The following is a 23,757-nucleotide window of genomic DNA, read 5'->3' as shown; positions in this document are numbered from 1 at the left end:
GAAAGAGAAAAAGAAAAAAAGGAGAGATGAAGAGAAAGATGGAGAGAAGAGAGAAAGAAAAGAGAAAAAAGAGAAAGAAAAAAGAGAAGAGAAAAAAGGACACAGGCAGGGAGAGAGAAAGAAAAGAGAGAGAGAATAGAAAGAAGAGAGGAAAGAAAAGAGAGAAAGAAAAAAGGAGAGAAAAAAGTAAGAAGAAAAAGAGAAGAAAGGAAAAAAGAGAGAGGAAAAGAAAGAGAAAAGAAAGGCAAAAGAGAAAGAGGATGTTCTCCTTGTCTCCTCTGCAGCTCGGGCCCAGGGGTCCAGGACAATGTCCGGCGAAGGGAGGCAGCAACACCCCAGCAGCAGCCGCCAGGGCGCTCAGGCCTCCCTGACAGTCCCGGAGCAGAAAACGCCTGGGCCTAGGGCTGGGAGGGAGGGTCCGGCCAGGCAAGGGCAGCACGGGGAGGTGCCATGAGCAGGCCGGCCTGGCGGGAAGCAGGGGCTGCCTCAGGGCTCCACAGACTCAGGCCGCAGTGGGCAGGTGGGTGTGCGTGCTGAGCAGTACCTGAGGTGGGGCCTGCCCTGGCCTGTGCAGCTCCATGGGGATGGGCTGCAACCACCCTGCCCATGAGGAGATGCCGCTGCATGTGGCAGGACGCTGGGCTCAGGGGGCTCCTGGCTCTGGGCTTGGCCTCCCTGCACACTGCGAACAGCATGAGCAGGGCAGAGCTGCCCACAGTGCAAGGGCCCGGCCGCAGGGGCCCCAAGGCCCTGGGAACAGCCAGGGCGGTGCTTGGGGCCAAGCCGGGCGGGAGCCTCCAGCACAGCGGCCCTCCACAGCGCCTGCCTGTGTCCTGGCCTCACCCACCCACAGCTCCCCTCCAGGGGCCGGGCCAGAGGGCACAGCCCAGGGACAGGGGGCCAGGCCAGCTGAGGCATGCTGAGGAAAATGTCTCCATGTGCCACTAATTGGCACACATGCCAGGGGTTGCCTGTTCCTGGCCAAAAGGAGAAAATGTTAACTGTAAACAAAAACTCTGTTACCATAGAAAAACAGAAAGATGCCAAATACAACGTTGATCTCATTTGACAGGTATCATCCTGAGCATAGAATATAAGTGTGATTCAGTGCTTATGAGGGTATTCAATGTTTTTACAGCAATTAAGCCTATTAACAGACAAGACAAGAGAAAACTATAGCCTTCTGGCATTATCCAGAAGGAAGGAATCCATGAAAGCTGCAGAAAAACTTTTAAAATGGAAAAGCCCTCTTCAGGTTATGTTACCTAATTCATTTACCAAAAATAGCTTTTTACACAGAAAGAATGGTGGTTTGAACCCAGTACCTAGGCAGAAGATCATGTTTGATAGTTTTCAGATGTTTGAGAGAATTATCATCTTCTACAAATGTAAACACCTCTACTGTGCTCTTTTGATGTGGATGATTCACCACATATAGGTACACTGAATCATCTAAAAGAGAGTAACAAAAAGATAAATAAAATAAATTGAGTTTAAGTTTCATAAAGGCTACCTGGCAACGTGAACACCTATCCATCCATGAAGCTTCCATTACTGGGGTATTTGGCTGCCTTTTGTGGGGGGGGAAGAGGTTAAAACCTGTTTTGTTTACCTTCACAAAACACCCCTGTGATGTAAGGTACTGCTATCATCTGCACTTTACAGGTAGAGAACTTAAGTACAATGTAGCTTGTCTGTGGTCACAAAGGAAGATAATATCCAACCTGTTCTCCAGCCCTTTAGGCTAGCATCAGCTAAAAGATTTTCCCTTCTTGGATACTGCAGCTAAGTGCTTTACATTACTTGGTTTTAAAGCGGGCCCTCGGATTGCACAGTCATCTTTCAGAGAAGGCCCCGCACATAGCTCCCCCAGCCGAAAGCTAAAGTTGGCTTTGTGCCCATCCTTGCCCATGATTGCATTTTAGCCAGCAGAGATAGGCAAGATCCAAAAGGTCACTGACCAGCAACAATTTGAATTTATCTGGCTCATGACTCAGAAATGTGTCCTCTAAAAAGGAATGGTTGTCTCTTTTGTACTGCCTATGACTAGGTGGAGGTGTAATATGCTTTGACTGGAATACAAGACATTCTTGTTGGATCTGAGCTCAGCTGTTACCACACTATTACATCCAATACCACTTCCCCATAAAAACTTCATGGAACTGGCATGCAGCTGTGTTCATTTTTTCCCTCCAAGTGACAGAAAAAGAGAGAGCCCTACTGAAAGCCTTTGGTAGGGGTAGAAGAGAATACCAATGGTCTGAACAGCCTTTTACTGTTAAAAAATAGACATTCTCTTATCAAAAATATTCTCTCGCTCTCTTTCAGACCAAAGGTAATGGAAAAAGAACTTCATTTCAGCCACAAGATATTTGGCTGGTAGAGAGCAGAGATGAGGTTAAGTGAAGTAAAAGAACACTCCTGAGCACAGGTACTATATTATACACAAAGTTCAGTTAAGCCTCACTGCACCAGAATGACAATATATGAACAGTGGTGGCTGGAGCCACTATGTTCCACAGAATCAGAACAGAAAGGGACCTCAGGGTCACCTAGCATAACCCCCTGCAGAGAAGCAAGACTGCCGTATACCGGGTGTCATATTCTACTCCTTTCCCAAAGCACCCAATTCATATTTGAACATCCAAGAAATGAAACTTTTACTATCAGGATATGTTATGCCTCCATACCTTATGCAGGCTTCCTGGGAGCACATCATTAATAGCCCCTGGATGCTTACGTTTCTCAAGGGACAGGCCCGCAACATCAAACCTAGGTTCCTAAGTTTGGGGCATTCTGTTTCTCCTAGTGGTGCATTCAGCAAACCTAAACAAGCATGTACCCTCAACGGAAGCTATGCAACCAGTTCATCTCTCTCTTACACAGGACAATCATTTCAAAGACAGAAGTAAGTTGTTCACACACACACTGGCATTACAACGAAAGAAAAGCCTAGAATACATAATTCTCCAGGAACCTGTCTAGCATCATTTTGCTTGATCAGGAGGGTCCTCTCTCCTCTGGCATGGAGGACAAGAAAGTATGCTTACAGGAAGCCCCTCAGCCCTATTCAGCCCCATGACTGAAATACCCCTTTTCTGCACAGAGTAGGAGTTCCTTACACCAACTGCTCAATACATAGATTTTCTATTTCCAATCTCCATCGTGCTTTTTTCATTTGTAATTTTCCCCACCTCCCATCCACTAATATCAGCTGTGCACAGGAAAGCAATCCTCAATCCATATTAAGTTCCCTTTGGCCAACTTAAAATGCAGTGGAGACTAGACAGGGCATTGATCTCCAAGATACCTCTATTCATATACTGATGATTTTTGATAGGTCACTTATGACACTTTAAAAAAGGGACTATTTGAAGAAAAATGCAACATTTTCCTTTCCCCCTGCCCCTTCATTTAGTTATCAAGCTCACATTTTTGATGGCAGGCTATGAGGCAGTGCATAACAACAAAGGGACCCTTTTTAAACTCTAGGTTAAGATTTACCACTCTTCCAATTTAAAACTCTTACCTTTATCAATATATGTGCTGATCCCATGAGGGTTAAATGATGCCAAATCAAATCCACGGCTGATTCTCAATTCTCTTGCTTTTGGGTTTTTTTCATTCAAATCCATCAGCAGTATTTCACCTGGCTTGTCTGGTGCAAAGCTTTTAACTCCTGGATATTTTAAACCCTTTAAAAATAAAGTGAACAAACACAATCAGTCTGAGGTAAAAAGTAAAAAGATCCAGTCAAGGCTGATTAGACTACAGCCATGATTCTCAACCAGAGTACTGCAAGATCCTTTGAAGGCTGCTGCAAAAAATGCAGAGGCAGGTTAGAAAAGCAGAAAAGCAAATATGGGCAAGCTTAGTTTCCCCCTGCCTGGCTGTTCCCCTGCCCACACTGTTTGCCCCCTGTGCAAGGAAGTACATGCTGTAATAAATAAAACAGTTGGTTGGGGGGGGGGGATTGTTTTTGTTTTTTGTTTTGTTTTATTTTTTTACAGGGATTACCGCTCAACTCACAAATTTCTGAAGGGATGCCTTCAGATTGATATAGGGCCCCTTGAGTCTAAAAAGTTTGGGAACCACTGGACAAGAGCTTTGATTTTGGTTTACACCATGAATCTCCTCTGCTCCAGAGTCTGGCTAAATATACAAGGGTCTCCCAGGACACAGCTGAAGGGGGCATTCCCATACTGTCCTCTTCCACTTCCACACAACATGAAGGCAATGGACAGCCATGGTTCCACAGACAAGGCTTTCAGGCCTTTGCCCAAATATTCACGACTTTCCTTTGTAACCAAGAGTGCAACTCCCCAGTTACAGAGAAGAACGTTCTTTCCCCAAGTTTAAAGCTTTCCATAAATCAATGAAGCCCTCCTTAACTCACTACACCTCCAGAACCTCCACACTGTCTCAGATAAGTGGATGACAGTCATGCAGCCTCCCTATTGAAGCTCACCACCAAATGTATGCCTGCCTTTGCTGCTGCCTCACAGGGGTAGGCTACGTTTTTTGGCCGGAGTGCTGAAAAACACCACAATGCCTACCTTGGAAGGTGCCAGAGTGCCGGCATGACAGAAAAACAAAATGAGGGCAAGGGGTATGTGGCAGGATACCCTGCTTGTGCCCCATGCACACCACCCAAAGCCCCTGCCTCCCCAGCCCTACTGCCCCTTGCCCCCACCCAAAGCCTCTGCCTCACAGCCCGGGCTCTGTGACTTCCAGCAGCTACCCTGGCTCTGGGTACCTGCTGGAGCCCGGGCTGCTCCCAGCATGGCTTGCAGCATCCCAGCTGCCTGCTGGGAGCAGCCCAGGATCCCGACTGGCAGCAGCTCCCCAGGGCGGGGGCAGCTGCAGCCGGGAGGCTTCAAACAGCTGTGCTGGGCTCTGGCATCAGCTCCACACTAGCGTGTGCAGGCGCACCTCGGAGCGGGGCCTGAGGCAGTGCAGCCCTGGTCTCTCCCCTGCTCCCAGCACGGAGGTGATGAGCCCGGCACAGCTGTTTGGAGCCAGCCTGGGCTCTGGGCAGCTGCAGCAAGCAGCGGGCAGAGTGCAACCAGCTCCGCCAGGCTGCACAGCTCTGGTATCAGCTCCATGCTGGCAGCGACTGTGTATGCACCTTGGGGCGGACAGCAGGGCAGTGCAGCCTGCCCCGAGGTGCCTGTGCAGTCGCTGCCACCACAGAACTGATGCCAGAGCTGTACAGCCCGGCAGAGCTGTTTGTACTCTGCCCGCTGCTTGCTGCAGCTGCCCAGAGCCCAGGCTGGCTCCAAAAAGCTGCACCAGGCTCGTCACCTCCTTGCCGGGAGCTGGGGAGAGACCAGGGCTGCGCTGCCTCAGGCCCCTCCCCCACTGCCCACTCCGAGGCGCACCTGCAGGTGCTGGTGCAGAGCTGATGCCGGAGCCCAGCGCAGCTGTTTGGAGTCTCCCGGCTGCACCCCAGCAACACCCATCCTTATTTTTCTTTGGACCTCCCCAGATCACTGATGCATTCATACCTCCAGAGGTCCTCCAAATCATACTTAAGGGCCAGCAACTCTCCCTAAACACCAGCAAATGTTGCTATGCTGAGCTCCTGCTTACCCACCCCACTTCTCTGTTCCAATAGGTTTTTCCAAGGCATCTACCCCAATTGCATGTCTTGCCCCAGAAGAACTTAGAAAAACCTGAGTTCACCCACTGGAATCTCACTGCAGCAATTCCTACTTGCAATATCCAACCAGCAAAGGGTTTTTTTCCAAGCCAACTAGCTGCCCCTATAGCACCTCTGCATCCTCCTTAATGTTTCCCCCATCTCTAGCAACGTAAGAGTCTGTACTCTTCCCACCCAAACCCCTTAGTTACCCTGATTTGCCAGCCCTTGGAACATAAAAGGTCGATTCTTATTTTTAGTTTTTCTAGCTCTCATGATTACAGAGCCTGAAAATTTTAGCCCTAAAAGCTTGAGAACAAGGCGGCAAAAAGAACCTCCCAAAAGTCAAAGATATTTAAGGCAATCTCATGTTAATACATTCAGGCAGCAGTACAGCAGCAGTTCTGCTAAGTTGCTCAGGTCACTGAGGAAGCTTGTGTAACGATAAGCAGGACAACTTTTTCAAGTTGCTCAAGCAGGAGGAAATACTGGCTCAGTGCTAGAGCCTGCTCGAGTCTTCACTGTTTCCAAGAAGCAGTTCTTGTCCAGAAAAAATCCAGCTTGCAGTTTGTACTTGCTGGTCCTGTAAGTAATGAACTAGTCATGTCCTTGCATCTAGTGGGAGACAGATACTTACGGAGCTAATGAAAACCAGACCGTTAGGAAGAATATCAATATCTTCTGCACCAGCTTCTGTAGAGGGAAAGAAAGAAGTGTTTTATGCAAAAGTATTGAATAGTCACAGTTGATTGCTCACATCTTTGTCTTCTCTTACACAACTCCAGTTCTCAAGAAACAGAGCAATGCTATTTTCAGTTACTGTTATGTTAGTGGTACCATGTGCCTGAAGCAATAGCAGAAGCTAGAGAGTGATACCAGAGGTATTCTCAACGCTCCATAGACACCAAGTTTCCTTAGATGTAGGCCCTCCTCATAAATCTGTTTCAGCACAAGCTTTCCCGTAGACGTCTGGCTGCTCATAAGGTTTCCTTCCAGTTCCTCCCCACATTGTAGCAAGGGGTACAGAACTGCCTGAAAGTCCCCTGCAGCTGCAAAAGCTGACCTCTGCCACCCAGTCAGCCCCTGCCACAACTGTAGCCCCATTGCAATGGGTGATGAGGCTCCCTGCATAGCTCCCTGACAGCTCACTCCTGGGTGGACTATCAGGGGAGAAAAGAGAGCAGAGCACTGTGGGATACTGGGGGACAAGAAGACCTGTCCACACATTAAATTTGTCACAGAAAGGCTTGCCACAACAAAGATGATGTTTGAAGCAGCAATTTCTTTGCCGCAGAACTGCCATTTTTGCTGAACTCAATGAGCTTTAATGGCACGTACGTAACGTGTATCTAGGCCCTCAGTCTGAACTTCTACATAATGCATCCCATTGATTCCTGCCTCTGGCCCAAAAACTTCTGGCTGACCTGGAACAACCCATTGAGACAGAACTGGCTCTTGAGTTGAAGTCTCTGGTAATTTCCATGTCAGCTTTGCAGATATCAACATCCAGCCACTGGATACTGCAAAGCAGAACTCTGGTAGGACAAAGAAACTTCTAGTAACAGTTATCTTCTCCCTGCATAGGTAATTTTGTGCCTTGATGAAGTCATCTCTCGCAGTCCTTAGTATGTTAACTGGATTGAGGTCTTTTAATCTATCTGTAAGGTGAATTTTGCAGACCACTCTCCCATAGCTCCTCTCGGAACACTGTCCTGTTCTTTGGGAAACAAGCATAAGTAGAATTCCAACATTTTTCAAAACTGACAATGTAAAGCCATGCAAAGTGTTTTTCACCCTTCTAAAGAAGGAAAAATAAATATCCACAAATCAGGCCTTTGGAAGGGCAGCCTTTAGCTAACAACTGGTTGGCTAATTTCTGTTGTACCACAAACGTCATGCGCAACCCAGGACAAGTCACACAGGCAGTCAATTCCTTTACAGGCTCTACTCCTTTATGTACCCGGTACCCAAAGTGGATTTCAAAACCCAGAGTTAAGGACCTTGGCTCCATGCAATGTCTGGGGACAGGTAAATAGAGAGATGATTCAAAACCCTGTGAAGAAATCCCCTGCCTTTCTCTCTGCCTCTCACTTGGGTTGTGTCTTAAAAGGGTTCCTGTATTCAATCTCTGTAAATACTCAAGTTGCTTTTGGTTGCTCAAAGTATATTCTGACTTCCTCATTCTACCCCCCACCTCTGTTCAATAAAGGTACTGGGTTACAACCTTCATTGTTGTGCTGTTGAGGAGGGAGGCCTTCCGCCCCCAGCAAAGTTTGTCTTTTTATTTTCCTTCAGTTCTACCTGATGCTATTTTGGGATGCTTCAGGCTGAAAGAAGCACCCAGAAATATTACCATGGGCAAAGCACCCCTCAGATTCACTGGGTCTTTGTGCCCCAGGCTGCACAGAGCCCTGCCAGAGATTAGTGCCCGGGTGGTGGCAGCGTTACCCCAGGTTTGCAGGCGTTCTCCAGGAAGCGGGACAGCCAGCCATACACTCCCCAAGGGAAACCTCATTTGGCAGTCTTGGGCCTGGCACAGTGAGCTGGATGGCTCTGTGTAGTAGTGTCTCACTGTGCCACCACAAACCCCACACAACAAGGTGCAGACAGCTAGTCAGAAGAAATACCAAACTAAGCTCAGTGGATGCGTCTACACATGAAATTAGTGCTCCTGAATAAACTCTAGCACAACTGTGCCAGAGTTTATTGTTCCCAGCTACCATGTTTACATGTGTGCCTGGGACCGCAGCATGTTGAGCCAGGTCAGAACAGGTCCAGCTGGCAGGGAGCCTGGGGAGTCAGTCTGGAGGCCTGGAACTGCTCCCCCCCAGCTCAACGTGCTGCAGAGGGGCTGGCTGGGGCACGAAGATGCTTCAACGCAGGTCTAGCAGCAGGAGTCACGAAGGCTGCAGGCCATAGGGATTTTTTCTACAGTGAGCCTGCCAAAATCACAGTGCCCAAGACTTGGGGATGGCCCGAAACGACAACATAATTACCCTAATTAAACCAAGGGAAGCAATTAATCCATGCTTAATGTCACATGGATTAATGGATTTTCCAGGTTTAATCAGAGTAATTAAGCCGCGATTTCAGGGCACATGGCAATCTGTGGGGAAGGGCAGGACTGCTGGGGCCCCTCAGCCAATCAGAGTATGGAGAAGCCCCACTGTGCTTAACCCATGAAAATGGCGGCCAGCCCCATAATCTGCCTGAGAAATCAGCCTCCTTCAGTTTGGTAGACCCCTACCTGTTATATCAGGGCATTCAGGACACTTGAACTTTCACAAATGTACTTCTGTCCTGTTTTAGGCACCCTTAGGTAAGAGTCAGAGAAGCAGGAACACTAAATGGCCCCTAGCTGGCCCTGGTGACCTAAGTGGGGATGATTGCCAGTGGCATAACTACCCCCAACTGGCCCTAATTGCCTGCATGGGTGTGGCTGCCTGCTTATAAATAGGGTAACTATATGGAACCATGGAAAATCCAGGAAACTGCACCCCCCACGCTCCCAAGTAAACAGTGATGCTACAGGAAGAGGCAGAGGTGGAAAGGCATGATGTGTGAGGCAGGCAGCAATGGTGCCTGCCCACCCACCTGCCTGGAGCACCATGCCACTCTGCCTTCCTGCTGGACTGCGCTCCATGCCCCTGTAATTCCCCCCCCAGCCCTGTGCATGCAACCTGTCATCCAGCACCCCTCTGACTCCCAGCTGCAGCACCTGGAAAGAATCATGGACTGGCACACAGGGGGCATTGGCCTCCACGCAGACCCAGGTGCACAGTATCCCCACAGCCAGCACAGCTAGGTGCATGTCTCTGCTGCCCCCCTGCGTCCATCCTGCATGGGCAATGCATGCAAGCACCTGGCATGGCAACAGCTGCAGCCAGGTGGGCCTCTTGCTGCTGCTGCTGCTCCTGCAGCCAATTGGCCCAGCCTGGCCAGGACTGCAGTTCCAGAGCAGTGCCTGTCACAACCCAAAGTTGTGAGTTTTTGTTTTGTGTGTGCTTCGGCACTGCTCAATTATGTTCCCGCTAAATTGCAGCTTCTTTGCACGGTGGAGTTTTCTGCTGTATAGGAAAACCCCGGTGCAAGGGAGAATTTCCCGCCAATTTGTAGCTTTCTTTGCATGGTGCATTTTTTTTGCATCTAAGAAATGCTCGGTGCAAAGAGTTCCCACCATTTGTATTTTAATTCGAGCCCCATTATTGGCTTGTGTTAAATTATGCACACGTGGCGGCTAGCGATTGGCTTGCTAGCCGTATAAAGAGCTTGGGTGGTTTCCGCCCAAGTTGGGGAGAGAGAGCAATTGGAGTTCAAAAGGGAAAGCGTGAAGATCTCTAAGCGCTGCGGATCCTTACGGACTCAACGCATTTCTTAAGAAGGCAACAGAGGTCTAAACAGCCTCTGGCCTCTCCCCGTCGCCGAGCGCAATCCTAGACGTATCCCTATCCTACATACTCAAGATCCGAACCCACGGACCTTTAACAACTCTGGGGCCAGAGAGCCGAACCAAACCCACGGAGCTTCGACAACTCCGTGGGAAAGAAATTGCCGACCCCGCGGAGCCTTAACAACTCCGGGGCCCAAGAACCGAATTTGTCGTAGTCCTCCAACGAGGATTTAAGCGGAGCTGAACCTGGAAACTGTCCAGCCTACACCGCGACCATCTTGGGTGTAAGTAAATAATCTTTGAATCAACCACTACGCCTCTGTGACTAATTCTAGCCCGTGCGTGCCTTGCCGCCGCACGGTCTCCTCTGACCCTGCGTGCCCGGGCTGCTGGCCACAGTCTGCGTGCACAAAGACGGGTCCGCATATCGCTCCTGGCTCGCACATGGCAACATGGATGGGATCAGGAGGCGGCTCGCACAGTGCCCAGAGCTGCCTCCCCAAATATGGGTCCCTGCCAGCAGCTGGATGGGTGGGAGAGGAGGAAAGACCTCTGCTGCCCCACCTCCCACCCCTGGGGTTGCCACACACACATGTGCACACGAGCAGCCCACGCTCACAAGAGTGCTCTCCCCCTGGCCCCACCCCTAGCCAATCCAGAACTTTTGCTAGTCCAGAACTTTTGTTTCAATTTGCACCAACCAGCTGGGACCCTGGGACAGCCTATGAAATCCAGGACTGTTCCCAGCCAAACCGGGATATATGGTCACCCTACTTATAGCAGCTCTTTTAGTGCCTAGCAGGCTACTCAACAGAACAAAAGTCTTAGGCTGCTGATTTATTGTTCTTGGTTTCCCATTCCTGCCTATTGATTCCCATTCCTGCCTCCTAACTCTGCTTCCACCCCCTGATCCTCAGCTCCGGACTCCAGTGTATATCCTTGTCTTTTGACAGCTAGCTCATGGCTTTAGTTTGGCAAGCACCCATGTCCAGGTCCCTGACAGCTACAGCTGCCTGCTCTGGACCCTCTGGCTTGTCTGGATCCTTGCTTCCTATTCCTCACCCCCCTAATTTGCACCTCTAACCTTGTGGTAAACAAGTGAATTTCTTGGTCCCTTATGCACCTTGATCTCCTGAGCCTCCGACCTTTGACTCTAGTCTGGTCTTATTTGCTCCTGATCCTGAGCTGTGACCTTCTAGGTGGTCAGGGCTCGGCCCCATGACCTATAATCATTTTCTCTCCACTAAAATAAAATTGTTTGCCAAGAGGAAAGATAAGAAGGTCAGTTAGGACCAGATATTTAAAATGACTAAGTTCAAGAAATGGATAACTTAGGGAAAGCTCTATGCTGGAATGTACACCACTATTTCAAAAGACACTCCTGAACAAATCACATATTGGCCACTTCTCAATTTTCTTCTACTTAGGAAAGAAAGGAGCAACAGCACTATTCAAATATTTGTTGGACTGAATCTTGCCAAACAACCTCCCTCTGGCACCACTACTGTGAACAAGAAATTTGTGCCGTAAAAGAACCATTGATGGAGCACATGCTTGGAGCAGTAAATTAACTGCTCCACTCCTAAGTGCGTCCAACATGTCGTTTCTGAAAAATTTTGCTCTGCTGGCATTGCACTAGTGCTTTCTGAACAGGTTTAAGCTCTCCATCTGCACTATTCTAGCACTGATAAAACTGCATAGATAACAGCCCCAGCTGAAGTTCCTCAGCAAAAGAACTAAGCAAGGCCTAAGAGGGCATTATAGCTCCAGGAACAAGGTGAGGCACAGAAACTTGTTTTATTTTTTTTATTAAAGAATAACCTCAAAAGGGACACTTTGCTAATATTTGGTAAACAAAAGGCTCAAGTTGCATTTTCGTTTTAATTAGAATAATTTTAAAGCAGCCTCACAGCATCTCTCATGAACGAAAAGAGCTTCACTTTAGATTGAGATAAATTATCGGCTTTTGCATTAAACTGCACTCTCCACATAGCACATCTGAATAAGACTGTGCTTCAGGCTATTAGATATTTTGAACAGGATCCTATCCTCCTCATGCACAATCACCAGATCAGATATTACCCTGCCACAGATGTCTACATAACATAAATGGCAATTTTGCAACCAAAACTCATAATCTGATTTCTGATTGGCTGAGCAAGTTATTTGTCTCTCTAGGCAGGTACAGTGCAGAAGCACTGCAACTTAACTCCACGGCTTCTTGAATATACTTCTTGGTGTTAGAAATCAAGAAACCCTATGGCCCTCATAAATCAACAGACTGCAGCAGCACTTTGGTGGTCCTTCCTTATAGCGTACCACACAGTCTTCTCAGAGAAGGCTGTTCAGTTTCTGACTTGTTATCCTCAAGATGCTGAACTGGCAGAAATCAGTGTTTTGTGACAAGAATGCCAATTGCCTCATGGGAACATGCAGCTTATGGTTTTCTGTTTGTTGCAATTCATGTAGGAATACTGCCTTGCTGTTTCCAGGGAAATATGCTCCCTGATCACGTTCATCATGTTTCAGTGGGATTTCAGGCTGCATATATGTGGCAGGCCTGATGGCTACTCCAACAGAGGTATATTACAGTACAGTGCAACATGTATAATATTCCCTTTTTAAGTCTGTATACTGATTGCTCAAACTGCACTCTTGGCAATATTTACTAGTGGCACTGGCACCAACCCTCAAAAAGTCACTGTACAATACCAATCAAAGTACTGTTGGGATATACAGAATAAGCACAGCCTACCTTGTGGTAGGTCTAACCTTTGCCTGCACCTACAGTCACCACTATGCTAGAGGTCTGTGAAAAGTTCTGCCCATAATGTACATGGCAAAGAGAGGGCATGGGCAAATGTACACTTGGAGCCATTTCAAAATGGGAGGAAAAGCTGCTGCTTGTTAGTGTGCAGCAGCTGTAACTGGTAGGCAGCCAAACAAGGTAAACTGCAGTTTACAAAGGATGCAAACTGCCTTGAGTTTAATCCTGCTTCATTCCAGGTTAGTGCTGGAGTTGTTTGGCTATATTTAAATCGCTACAGGCTACTGCACAGGTACTGTTAACAGTGTAAAAGCTGCTGTCTGATCTGCAAGGATCCTGGTTTTCTCTGATTTAAAAAATCAGAAATTTTCCAATAAAAAATACAACAACCCAAAATCCACATTTTTCCGTGATCAAAATGAAGCACCATATCAATCCAAATAATATATAGTGGCATTTTGTTTTAATCATGGGAAAATATGTATTTTGAGCATGTGTTTTTTTTAAATCAGAGAATTTCTGATTTTTTTTATCAGAGAAAACCAGGATCCCTGCTGATCTGGAGCAGCTCCCCATCCCCTTTTAATACATAGTTGATCACACCCAGAGTCTGATAAACACTGACAGCCTGTATGTATAGTTACAGAAAAGGCTCCTTGTAGAAAATAAGCAGTGCAATTTCATTTTGAAGGAAAATCAAGATAAAATTTGACATAGTGAAGACAGTAAACTCACAATATCAAAAAAGTACAAATACCTCACAAAAAAGTAACCAATTAACAAAATCCAAACTAAACTCACACTTCTCACCCTCCCTCTCTGATTGGTATAGGGAAGGCCAACTAAAACTTGTTGAACTAGTTTTACAATTCAGGTGAAATTATTAACTGTGGTTTATGGTTTAAAAAGGATCTATTATGCTGTCCTTTAACACCTGTCTGCTCATTCAAGGGGCAAACAAAAAGCAGCCTGAGAATGAAGCCAAGATGGATCACACTGGACAAATTTTATCATCCTCACAATAACGCAACTGTGGAGACAGGGAGAAACAAGAGGCATTTCAATTTTTTTAGTTCATCAGTTCAAACTCCTTGACATTTTGGAAGCAGCTGATCAACCCTAGAGCCATATTTAATAGTCACAGTACATAGAATCAACCAGACCCAGGATGGAGAGGATGCAAATGAGCTCTGAATTGACAATTAGACCTTTTCCAGAACTCCATCTCCCTCAGAAAATGATGATTCATTGAAACTATCACTTGTCACAGGAAGGGTCAAAAATTGGAAAGTTTCAAAAGTGCAGAAAGGAACACTTGAGTCGGGCTAGAAGATCTATTAGGTCCCTTCCGACCCTGAAACTATGAAACTATGAAACATTCCATGTTTTCAAAATGACAGATCCTTGTTTTCTGATTCAAAATGAGTTTCCATTTCAAAATGTCCGGAGTAATACATATCCATGATATCTATACTACCTGTAACAAAGTCTGCGTGTAACTGCAGGAGGCATGCCAAGGCTGCAATTTGAATAATTTGCACCAAAAAAAAAATGCTATTCTGGGTCCTTTCACTTTCCTTGCTTAATTTAATTTAATTTCTAGCAAAAATCATATTTCTTTGCTTACTTTTACTTTTCCATTGAAAAATAAAATTAATGAGTCTAAAAAAACAGAAATGGGAAATTATGTATGAAAAAAACAATGCACTGGAGAAATCAAGTTACTAAAAGGTTTGCTTTTTTTTGCTAGCGGTGCATGGTTTTGACATAATTACAATAGACTGAAACAGCTGCTCTCTTCTTCCACAAACAAAATGAGTAGTTTAAGATTACTTTATTCAGAACTGATCCAGTCCCTTAACTACATCCCTCCTCAAAGAGGCAGACTGACTAGTCTCATTTTTCAACTAAATACAGAAGGTTCACAAAATCCATCTGTCAAGGGATTTAAGAGAAGGGGGGAAAAAAACCACAAAAGGTCCAACACCCTCAAACAAAAGACATCCTTTTGTCATCACATGGACAGATCCTATAAACACATAAGCAAGCATACAGCCAAGTAGGGCTGTACCGATAAAGATTTTTTGGGCCGATACTAATGGCTGATTATTAACGAGTCATATCAGCCGATACCAACCTGAATGCCAATATGCAGCCCGGCAGCTTGGAGAGAGGCGTCCACCAGGTAAGTCTGTTGGGGGGGGACAGGGCGGGGGGGGGCAGATTGAGGTCCCTGCCGTGAGGGAGGGAGTATGGCTGAGGCATGGGCAGGTGCTGCCCAGCCAGGGCAGGAAGGGGGACAGAGCTGTGAGCAGCTCATCCAGCGGTGTGGGGAAGGGAACGGATCCCATCACTACACGCACTCCTGGGGGAGCTGTGGGGGACATGCCCCCCAGATCTGTGCATGGGGCAAGGGCAGGCTGCCACTGTGGGCTGGGGCCGGGGGCAGTACTGGGCTCTTCCTGGCACAGGGTGGGGGTGGGCAGGCGGTTGTGCTTGGGCTGGGCAGTAGCAGTGCTGGAGCGGGGCCCCCCCCCCCCCCCCCCCCCCCCCACAGCCCCCCCTCTCAGAGCCACTGCCACCCACTCTGAGCACAGCCCCAGCCCAACCCCTCGGGGGAAGATCCCAGCTGGAAGAGCCAAGCACCGCCCCTTGCCCCAGCCCGCAGAGGCAGCCTACCCTCTCCCTGTGCACAAATCCTGGGGGCATGTGCTCCCCATGACTCCCCTGGAGCTGTGTTCAGCAGCAGGATCTTCCCCCCCACCCCACATCTTTGGACGAGCCGCTCATAGCTCTGTCCTGCGCCCCAGCCCAGCTGGGCAGCGCCTGCCCCTTCCCCTTCCCCAGCCCCACTCCCTCCCTCACCACAGGGGCCTCAGTCTGCACCCCTCATGCCCCTTCCCTCCCCCTGCCCCTTCCTTCCCAACAGACTTACCAGCCGGGCGCTGCTCTCAAAGCTGCTGGGATGGCTGTGTGCATGCTGCAGCTGCACACATGCATGCTGAATTTATTGGCAATGTCATCGGCCATATCAGCCATAAAAAGGTGATTGCCAATAAGGTCAATTTTCCTTTTATGGGTGCCAATACGCTATGGACTGATGTATTGGTACAGCTCTGCACCCAAGCACAGTAGACTCACTCAACTGAATGATGTTACCTGTGTAAACATTTAGAGGCCTCTCTTTATAAAGGTTACCAGAAAATTCAATCAAGTAAAGCGAATCTGGGAAAGGCATTTGGATAAACACAGTGACTTTCTGAACCTCCTGTCATTACTACTTTTGTTACACTGTCATGTCAGAGCCACTGAACCCCTTTCTACCCTTTGGTTTTCAGTCTTTTGGCCAGCAGATGACAGCAATACATATGGAGGCAATGTGCTCAGCAATGTTGGGACTGGGACAGCAAAGACTTGTAATCTACACTGTAATCTACACTCACTGCCACTGGGTCCTAGTTTAAAAAACAGATAACCCTGATTTGGCATTTTTTCAGCTTGCTTTTATTAACATTTCAGTTTGCTCATGTTTGCTGCATTAGTTTAGAACTTTCGCACTGCATGTCAAATTCTTTACCAGCTGATAGGCATCTGAAGGTGCACCTCACTTGCAAGGCCACACCTTAGTTAGGCAACAGGGGTGTATCTAGCCCTCGTAATTACAGTGGTTACGAAGTCATACTCTTATAAGGAATTAATTTCCTAGGATATTAGCATATTAGCCTCCTGCTTCAAAATTAAAAAAAAAAAGACTAAACATGCCATAGCTGGCTATTGAGAAGAATTTGCTGCCTTTCCCAGCCTCTCCATAATTATGTATAGCAAATGCTATGCAGCATTTATAAATCACAATTATATCTGTCACTCAGGTTAGATTTTTTTGAAAGCTGGCTTTAGCTGCTGATTTCAAAGCAAGGCTCCCTGTATAAGCAGTATATTCAACCTGATCATACATACCAATTCCTTTAATGAGGTGGCAGTTGGGAAGCTCTACTGGCTCCATTTCCCGAGAAGCATTAAGTTTATTTCTACAAGAAAAAAAATATATAGTTTAATACAACTGATCTAACAGAGTTTCAGGACCTGATAACAGGATAATACAGGCAGTCCTCGACTTACGTTTCAAGTTATAACGTTTCACACTTACAACGTTTCTAAATTGACACCATTTCAACTTTCTGACATCAGTTTCAACTTTACAATGCTTGATCTGATGTGATGCCATGCCAGCGAACAAGTCGCTGTGTCACCCATCTCCCTGGAGAATAGATGTCCAAACTTCCTTGGACACTTTCTTTAAGAAAGCAGACAAGACTCAGGAAAAACCTGCAGCCAAGAATCCTGAGAAGAATCCAGCCAAGAACCCTTCAAAAAGTCCAACCAAGAGTTCTTCAAAAAGTCCAGCAAAGTCACCTCAAAGAAGTCCTTCCAAATCAATATGATTGCTATTTACAATATAAATACATTAATGTAGCTATATTACTAATCTATAATTGACTGAGTACAAAATTCTGGGTTATTTTTGGTGAAAACAGGGTATCGGACCTTCCCACTTATAACACTGTTTTGTATGGGAAAATCGGTTCTGAGTTACGACATTTCAACTTAAGATGCCATTTTCAGAACCAATTGCGTCGTAAGTCTGAGGACTGCCTGTACTTAAACTCCTCGCTTGCTTTTATTTTAACTTTACCACCAATCATTTCTCTCAATAAAATGGCGTCTCGCAAATATTTAATGGAATCATAAGTCTGTAACAATCTTCAAGGGTCAACCCTGTACAGACGCAAGTTTCACTATCCTAAACCACCTCACAGAGATACCTATCCAGCTTCTTCGTGTAAACCTCTAATGGAAGACATTCTACAACTTCCCTGGCCAGTATGTTTTATGGCCCTACTGTTCTTAAGGTTAGGATTTTTATCCCAAGATTTGAGTTTAAATCCACTGCCATATATCCTGTCCTTGTGGCAAGGGAGAACAAGTTTTCTCCATCTTTCTCATGGGCCCTTTTAAAGTTTTTGGAAACTACTGTTATACTTCATAGTATAAATGCTAGTATTTTTTATATCTAATATTATAAAATGGCAATTGTTATATTTAATATAACAAATTGTTATATTTGCTAATTTATTATAATTCATTAATTTATCATATACATTATAATATACACTATATTATAATAGAATATTATTATTGATTTGTTAATTTAGTATATTATAATTATATTTGTTATGTTATATAACAGATTGTTATAACAAATTGTTATATTTAATAAATGCTAAAGTGTTTTTTATATCAAACCTTATAAAATTGCAATGTTGTCAACTCCACGTATTTAAACAACAAACAAACCTATGAGCCAGGCTCCAAATATGCCATATTTATGTATAATACATTTGGAGATTTTAGTAGTCTTCTGGCTGAGCTTCCAAATGCATTTATATCACATGTAAGCTTTTTTTCCTGCAGCCATGACAACTAGACACTTTCACTTTTTAAAAAAAAACACTTCTCAAATAATTGAACTCCATAACCTGAAGCTTTTAGAAAATCATCCATTAGAGTGAAATTAATTATAAAACTTCAAAAGTTGTCAGGTTACAACATAAAACAAACAACTTTTTTAAAAGTCAGTTGTACTTTGATGCCCAGAAATTAAGCAACTGCAGCTAGAATGCTGATCTGTGGAAGGTTACAAAGCTGACAGGTCACACTTAGAGTCAAACATAAAAAAAAAAAAAATCAATATTTCAGATAGAAAGAAGGTAGATAGAAGGGTCCTCTTCTTTCACCCCATGCCAATAACTCTTTTTGTTAACAAGCAGTTCCACCCTTTCCATATTACTTCTTGCTATTTTCTAACACTAAAGCAATCATCCTTTAAGTCAGGGGCGGGCAATTATTTCAGGCGGAGGGCCACTTACTGAGTTTTGGCAAGCCATGGAGGGCCGCGTGACAGGCAGCCAGGGGCAGATAACTATTAATTTTCTAAATTTTTAAGGGGCTCATGGGCCAGATAGAACGGCCTGGGGGGCTGGATCTGGCCTGCGGGCCACATTTTGCCCACCCCTGCTTTAAGGTAACATCCTTGTAAGTGACAAGTGTTGTTCTTTGCAGGGTACTTTTGATCTACTGCTGTTTCATTCCATCCATTTTCTCCATACCAAGAATCATCTCTTTATTACTGTTGTTCCACTCTCCCTTCCAAACACTTTAGCATCAGCCAGTGACAAAGACTGAAGTGATGACAAGAAATACCATGGTATTTGCAGGCAGACAGTAATGAACAGGCCTCATCTCATTTCTGTCATTCCCCTCACCCCCCACACCACCGGTGTATCATAAAAAACTATAGATATTTAATGATGTTCACTTTCTGTTTAAAATATTTAATAGTACTTGGGGGGAGGGACTGCAGATATGTTGAAAAAAATCTTAGAATGTTGATACAATTTTTAATCAAATCAAAATTGAAATCAACCTGATAAGTTTGAATAAACATTATTTTAAAATAGTCTTCAGGTAGCATAAATAGTAGTTTCATTAACTTCAAAAGAGTTTGTACTGTAGCTGAATTTCTGGCATTTAACCTCATGTTGTCCCTCCCTCAAATTCTTTTACTGTCTAAATAGGTCAATAGCTAGGGGTCTACCCAACTGGAGGAGATGGCCGACCAATTTGAATATATGCTCCCTCAATACCACATCCAAAGGAACTTATGAGAAGAAGGTGTGTCAACTACAAGATTAGAATGTTTCTTCTTAAAGAAAGTTATTGCTTCGGATATTCCCCAAATACATGTGCAGCTGGAGCTGAACATTTACATGTTGAGTCAAAGAATTAAAAATTCAAATATCCTGTAGCAACATGCTACTCCAGTGGTTTTTTTGAAAGCATAGATTTATCTACAGGATCAGTATAAAACATCAGACGTGCAATATGGCTGGCACTACTACTTTACTTTTTTGTCTCTTTACCTGCATCCATTTAAATTCTCACCCTATTGTTGTCATTTATGGATTTACATTAAAAAATGTCTTTCTGCATTGCGAATGTTTCCTACGTGAGTGGGAGAGGTTAAGGTAAAATGGTAAAACTCAGAAGTTTTTCCAACAGCCCTCAAGGCAAGTTATCCCTGCTCATGGGAAGTTACACAAAGCACAACTGGTAAATGCTCCAGGGTTAGAAGAGATTTAGCACAGTAGTATTTATTCAGGTCTTTGGCTCTCCCATTGAATAACAATTCAGGCAGGTTTGATCGGTCAAGCACAATTTATCATTTAATCTCTGTATTTTCCTTCCCCTTTTTACCCACATCTTCCTCATTCTTGCACTGCTCTCACCCTTCCCTACTTACTAGTCTCATTCTGACACACATGGGCCACATCTACACAGGATGCTGACTGCGCAGTTTTTACTGCGCAGTCATTTAAGTACTTGCATACCTAAGTACTAAATGACCGCACAGTAACCAGAGTTACTGCACAGTTAGCATCCCCACAAGTCTTCCTGGTGATGCTGGCAGCATAGGATCTCATTACTATACTGTATTTAAGAAAAAATATTTTAAGATAACACAAGTGAATTTTTTTTTAAGTGGTATAAACAATAGTGTACCTGAAGCCCAGGAGGCAAACTTCACGTGCAGTATAAGCATCTTAGCTGGGTTTCAGGTGGCTGTTGAAGGATCTGTATATTGTACAGTTCCTACCATGCGATGCTAGTAATGAGCTATTACACAGTAGTAGCAAGCTACTGCTCAGTAAGCAACTCGTGTAGACATGGCCATGAGGATACAAAGTTTTTAGAAGCTGAATAAGACTGACAGCAGACTAAACGCAAGGATATGCAGTGCTCTCTCAGGATGGCTAAATATATGGTAATATTATTTATGTGATACAGAAAGGGATTTACCAATCATTTTCGAGCTTCCTTAAGTAACTCCGTAATTTCAGGAGTACCATGCGGACAAAGACTGCAAGCAACAACAGAACACAAAGTTCCCAGAGTTTTCGTGGAAGGCATTTAAAAAACTGGAAGAAGAATACTTAGGCTGGGCACTAATAAAGAACCTTAGAGCATTACTGTGAGGAGTTTCCAAACTACTGCATCTTGCCCATCTCTGATACATGAGATGCCTACTCTGAAACGACACATGCCAGATCTGCTGATGGTAGGGGATCATTCAAGACACACCAACTATGTAGAAAACGGACCAGTGTTCCTGGTTCCTGCAAGGAGCCTACCTTGTGTATTATCACCCTCGTTCTGTTTGCAAAAAAGTGCTGTTTACAAGAATCTAGAAGTGCCTGCAGTTCTTCAGATCTAAAATATGCTAGCGAAGTAAATAGCATGTAAAAAACTGAGGCATAGGTGGAAATTTAAGTATGAAAAATCAGTTTATGGACATTTAAAGTGATAGAGACCCTAACAATGTACAATATACAGCTCCCTCAACAGCCACCTTAAACCCAGCTAAAATGCTTATACTACTGCACATGAAGTTTACCACCTGGGCTTCAGGCACACTACTGTTTATTCCACTTTAAAAAAATAATAATTTCCCTTGTGTCATCTTAAAAGATTTTTTCTTAAATACACTTAGTGCATACTCCTATACCCCACCACAGTAAATGAATCTTTCTGTCATTTTAATAGTTATCACATTTAAGATATTTCTACTGGTTGTAAATAATCTTCAATTTATAAGCTGTTTCTTCTACTTTAACTGGGAAGTATTCCAACAGCACAAACAAAAAACACAGACGTTGATGAGATAGATCCTTCTCAGCATCATAACATAAAACATAAATGAAAAAGTCAAGCCGAATAGTAGCAGGTCTATAGAGAATGCCTATTTTTTTTGCTTTTTGGGGTTCTTATTGTTGCCAATGGGGGGCAACCAAGGATGGCTGGCTCAAGCAGAGGGAGGTTTGGCTTAAAATAAATCAAATATCTTCCCTTTCCCTCCCACCTCCCCCACACACATACTCTCTTTCTAGTACAAGGGTGGCCAACCTGTGGTACATGTGCCACAAATAGTAGCCTGTGTGTGTGGCATGCAACTGGTCAAGGAGTGAACCAGCAGCACAGCAGCAGATAGGACCAGAAGCAGAAAGTAGAGCAGCAAATTGGGCAGGGAGCACAGGACAGGGGACAGGTGGGTAGGAGAGAGGGATCAGAGTGGCACTTGGGGAGAGTGCTGGATAAATGTGTGCCACACTTGCCAAAAAGGATGTCCCCCATTGCTCTACCACATGCTAGTAGAACAGGGGTGGGCAACATGCGGCCCACCAGGCAATTGTATACATCCCATGGGACCTCTAAAAAATTTAGAAAATTAATATTTATCTGCCCCTGGCTGCCTGTCATGCGGGCCTCGATGGCTTGCCAAAACTCAGTAAGTGGCCCTCTGTCCGAAATAACTGCCCGTCCCTGTAGTAGAATCTTAAAATGTTACAGGTTTATTCTGAAGGCTCAAATGTTATCCGAACTCTTATTTAGCCTTTACTGTTACTGCTGCATCAGCAATGTTGCAATGTAGCATGCTGATAAGACAGCACTGTCAGGAAAAACAGTTAGAAAAACTGTGCTCACAAGTGTATTTCTATAGTGCCTTTAGTCTGATATCATTTTATTTTTTAAAGTGTCCTAGTTTATTTACCTTTAGCTTTTGTTCGTTTGTTTGTTGGGATTTTTGCAAGGGTTTTCTCTAGTGACTATATTCTGAAACAACTCGCACAAAACAAATTGTAAATTAGAGATTAATTAAGAATCTTGTTTCACAAAAAGTTGCCAGATCTGATTCCCAATCTAGTTCACACTGTACACAACTCTACAGAAGTATAATGCAGCGTATGCCTGTACTGCAAGCTACAAGAACTACATGTTCCTTTGCCATTAGCTACAGTTAGCAGAGGCAAGAATTTGTTCTCACATTGCTACTTTGGGAACATGCACAATTATCATAGAAACACAGAGAAGTAGGCCTGGAATGAACCTCCAGAGGTCATTTAGTGCAGCATTTTTCAACCCGTGGGTTGCAAGGGGCTGCTTGGGGCCCCCCCTGCACCATGCACTGGAGGGCTGGAGCCTGGGGGACAGCAGACTGGGAGTGAGGGGCACTGGGGTGGGGACTGGCCATTGATGGTTACAAATGGGTCATGATACAAAAGAGGTTGAGAACCACTGATCCAATGCAACCACCTGCCTCAGGCAGGATCACCCCATTCAAGTCATCATCTAAACTGCATAAAAGAAAAGCAAAATTGTGAGCAGGAGCAAAATTATGGTTCCTGGATTGTCAGGAGCAATTCCCCTTCATTTCTCTTTCCTCAAGCAAGACAGGATGCATGGCTGGGGTTTAAGAAATGAACTATTATTGTAATACACAGGGTTTTGCTTCTCATTCTGTAACTGCGCACTTTCACACCTTCGATTCTGCTTTACAAGCTGGAGAAAATAAGTTGCAGAAAACTGCAATAAGGCGTTCCCCTACTGAAGGCATCTTACCCTTTCCCTTGGGAAGCTCTAGGCTTGAAAAAAAAAAAGCAGCAGATGTGTTAAAAGAGTTAGTTAAAAGTGCTTAACAAGAAGAGCCTGTGAACAGTTGTGCTCACAATGTACCAGGGGTACAAATAGACTGCAGGGCAGGGCAGGGCAGGGCAGGGCGGCCGCGCTCGGCTCGGCTCGCACGGCGTACGGACACTGCCAAACTCGTGTGTGTGCAGCCTGGGGCCGGGGCAGCGGGGAGATGGGTTTGCTGCTCGGGACGGTGCTTCAACAGAGGCGAGTCCTTAAGGGGGGGGCGGGAACAAACGAGACGAATGAACCTTGCGACCGGCGCCCCTCCCCGACAGCTCAGCCCGGGGTCGGGGTGGGGGGGCTCTGCGTGCAGCTCAGCCCGCGCCGCGCGCCACCCGCCCGCCCCACGAGCAGCCCTTCCCTTCCCTGCCG

At 45.3% G+C, this 23,757-nt stretch overlaps 1 protein-coding gene across 3 annotated transcripts in view; it reads right to left on the bottom strand.

Moving 5' to 3' along the window:
* Positions 1-23,757, bottom strand: part of LOC102370400 (serum paraoxonase/arylesterase 2) — an 86,173-nt gene that overhangs the window by 15,449 nt on the left and 46,967 nt on the right. For 2 of the 3 annotated variants that reach the window (XM_025209025.1, XM_025209027.1), the window contains exons 2-5: positions 16,756-16,826; positions 6,279-6,334; positions 3,530-3,695; positions 1,326-1,452 (exon numbers count right to left, since the gene is read on the bottom strand). In XM_025209025.1, coding sequence (XP_025064810.1) covers positions 1,326-1,452; positions 3,530-3,695; positions 6,279-6,334; positions 16,756-16,801 — 395 coding nt within the window. In that variant the 5' untranslated portion in view covers positions 16,802-16,826. Of the gene's footprint in view, positions 1-1,325; positions 1,453-3,529; positions 3,696-6,278; positions 6,335-16,755; positions 16,827-22,465; positions 22,502-23,757 lie in introns of those variants that run through there. The other variant, XM_025209026.1, reaches the window with a different exon arrangement.

The sequence above is a fragment of the Alligator sinensis genome, unplaced genomic scaffold, assembly GCF_000455745.1.
Source record: "Alligator sinensis unplaced genomic scaffold, ASM45574v1 scaffold196_3, whole genome shotgun sequence".
NCBI lineage: Eukaryota > Metazoa > Chordata > Crocodylia > Alligatoridae > Alligator > Alligator sinensis.
Note: the sequence above shows the minus strand (reverse complement) of the source record. Positions and strands in the feature narration are given on the sequence as shown.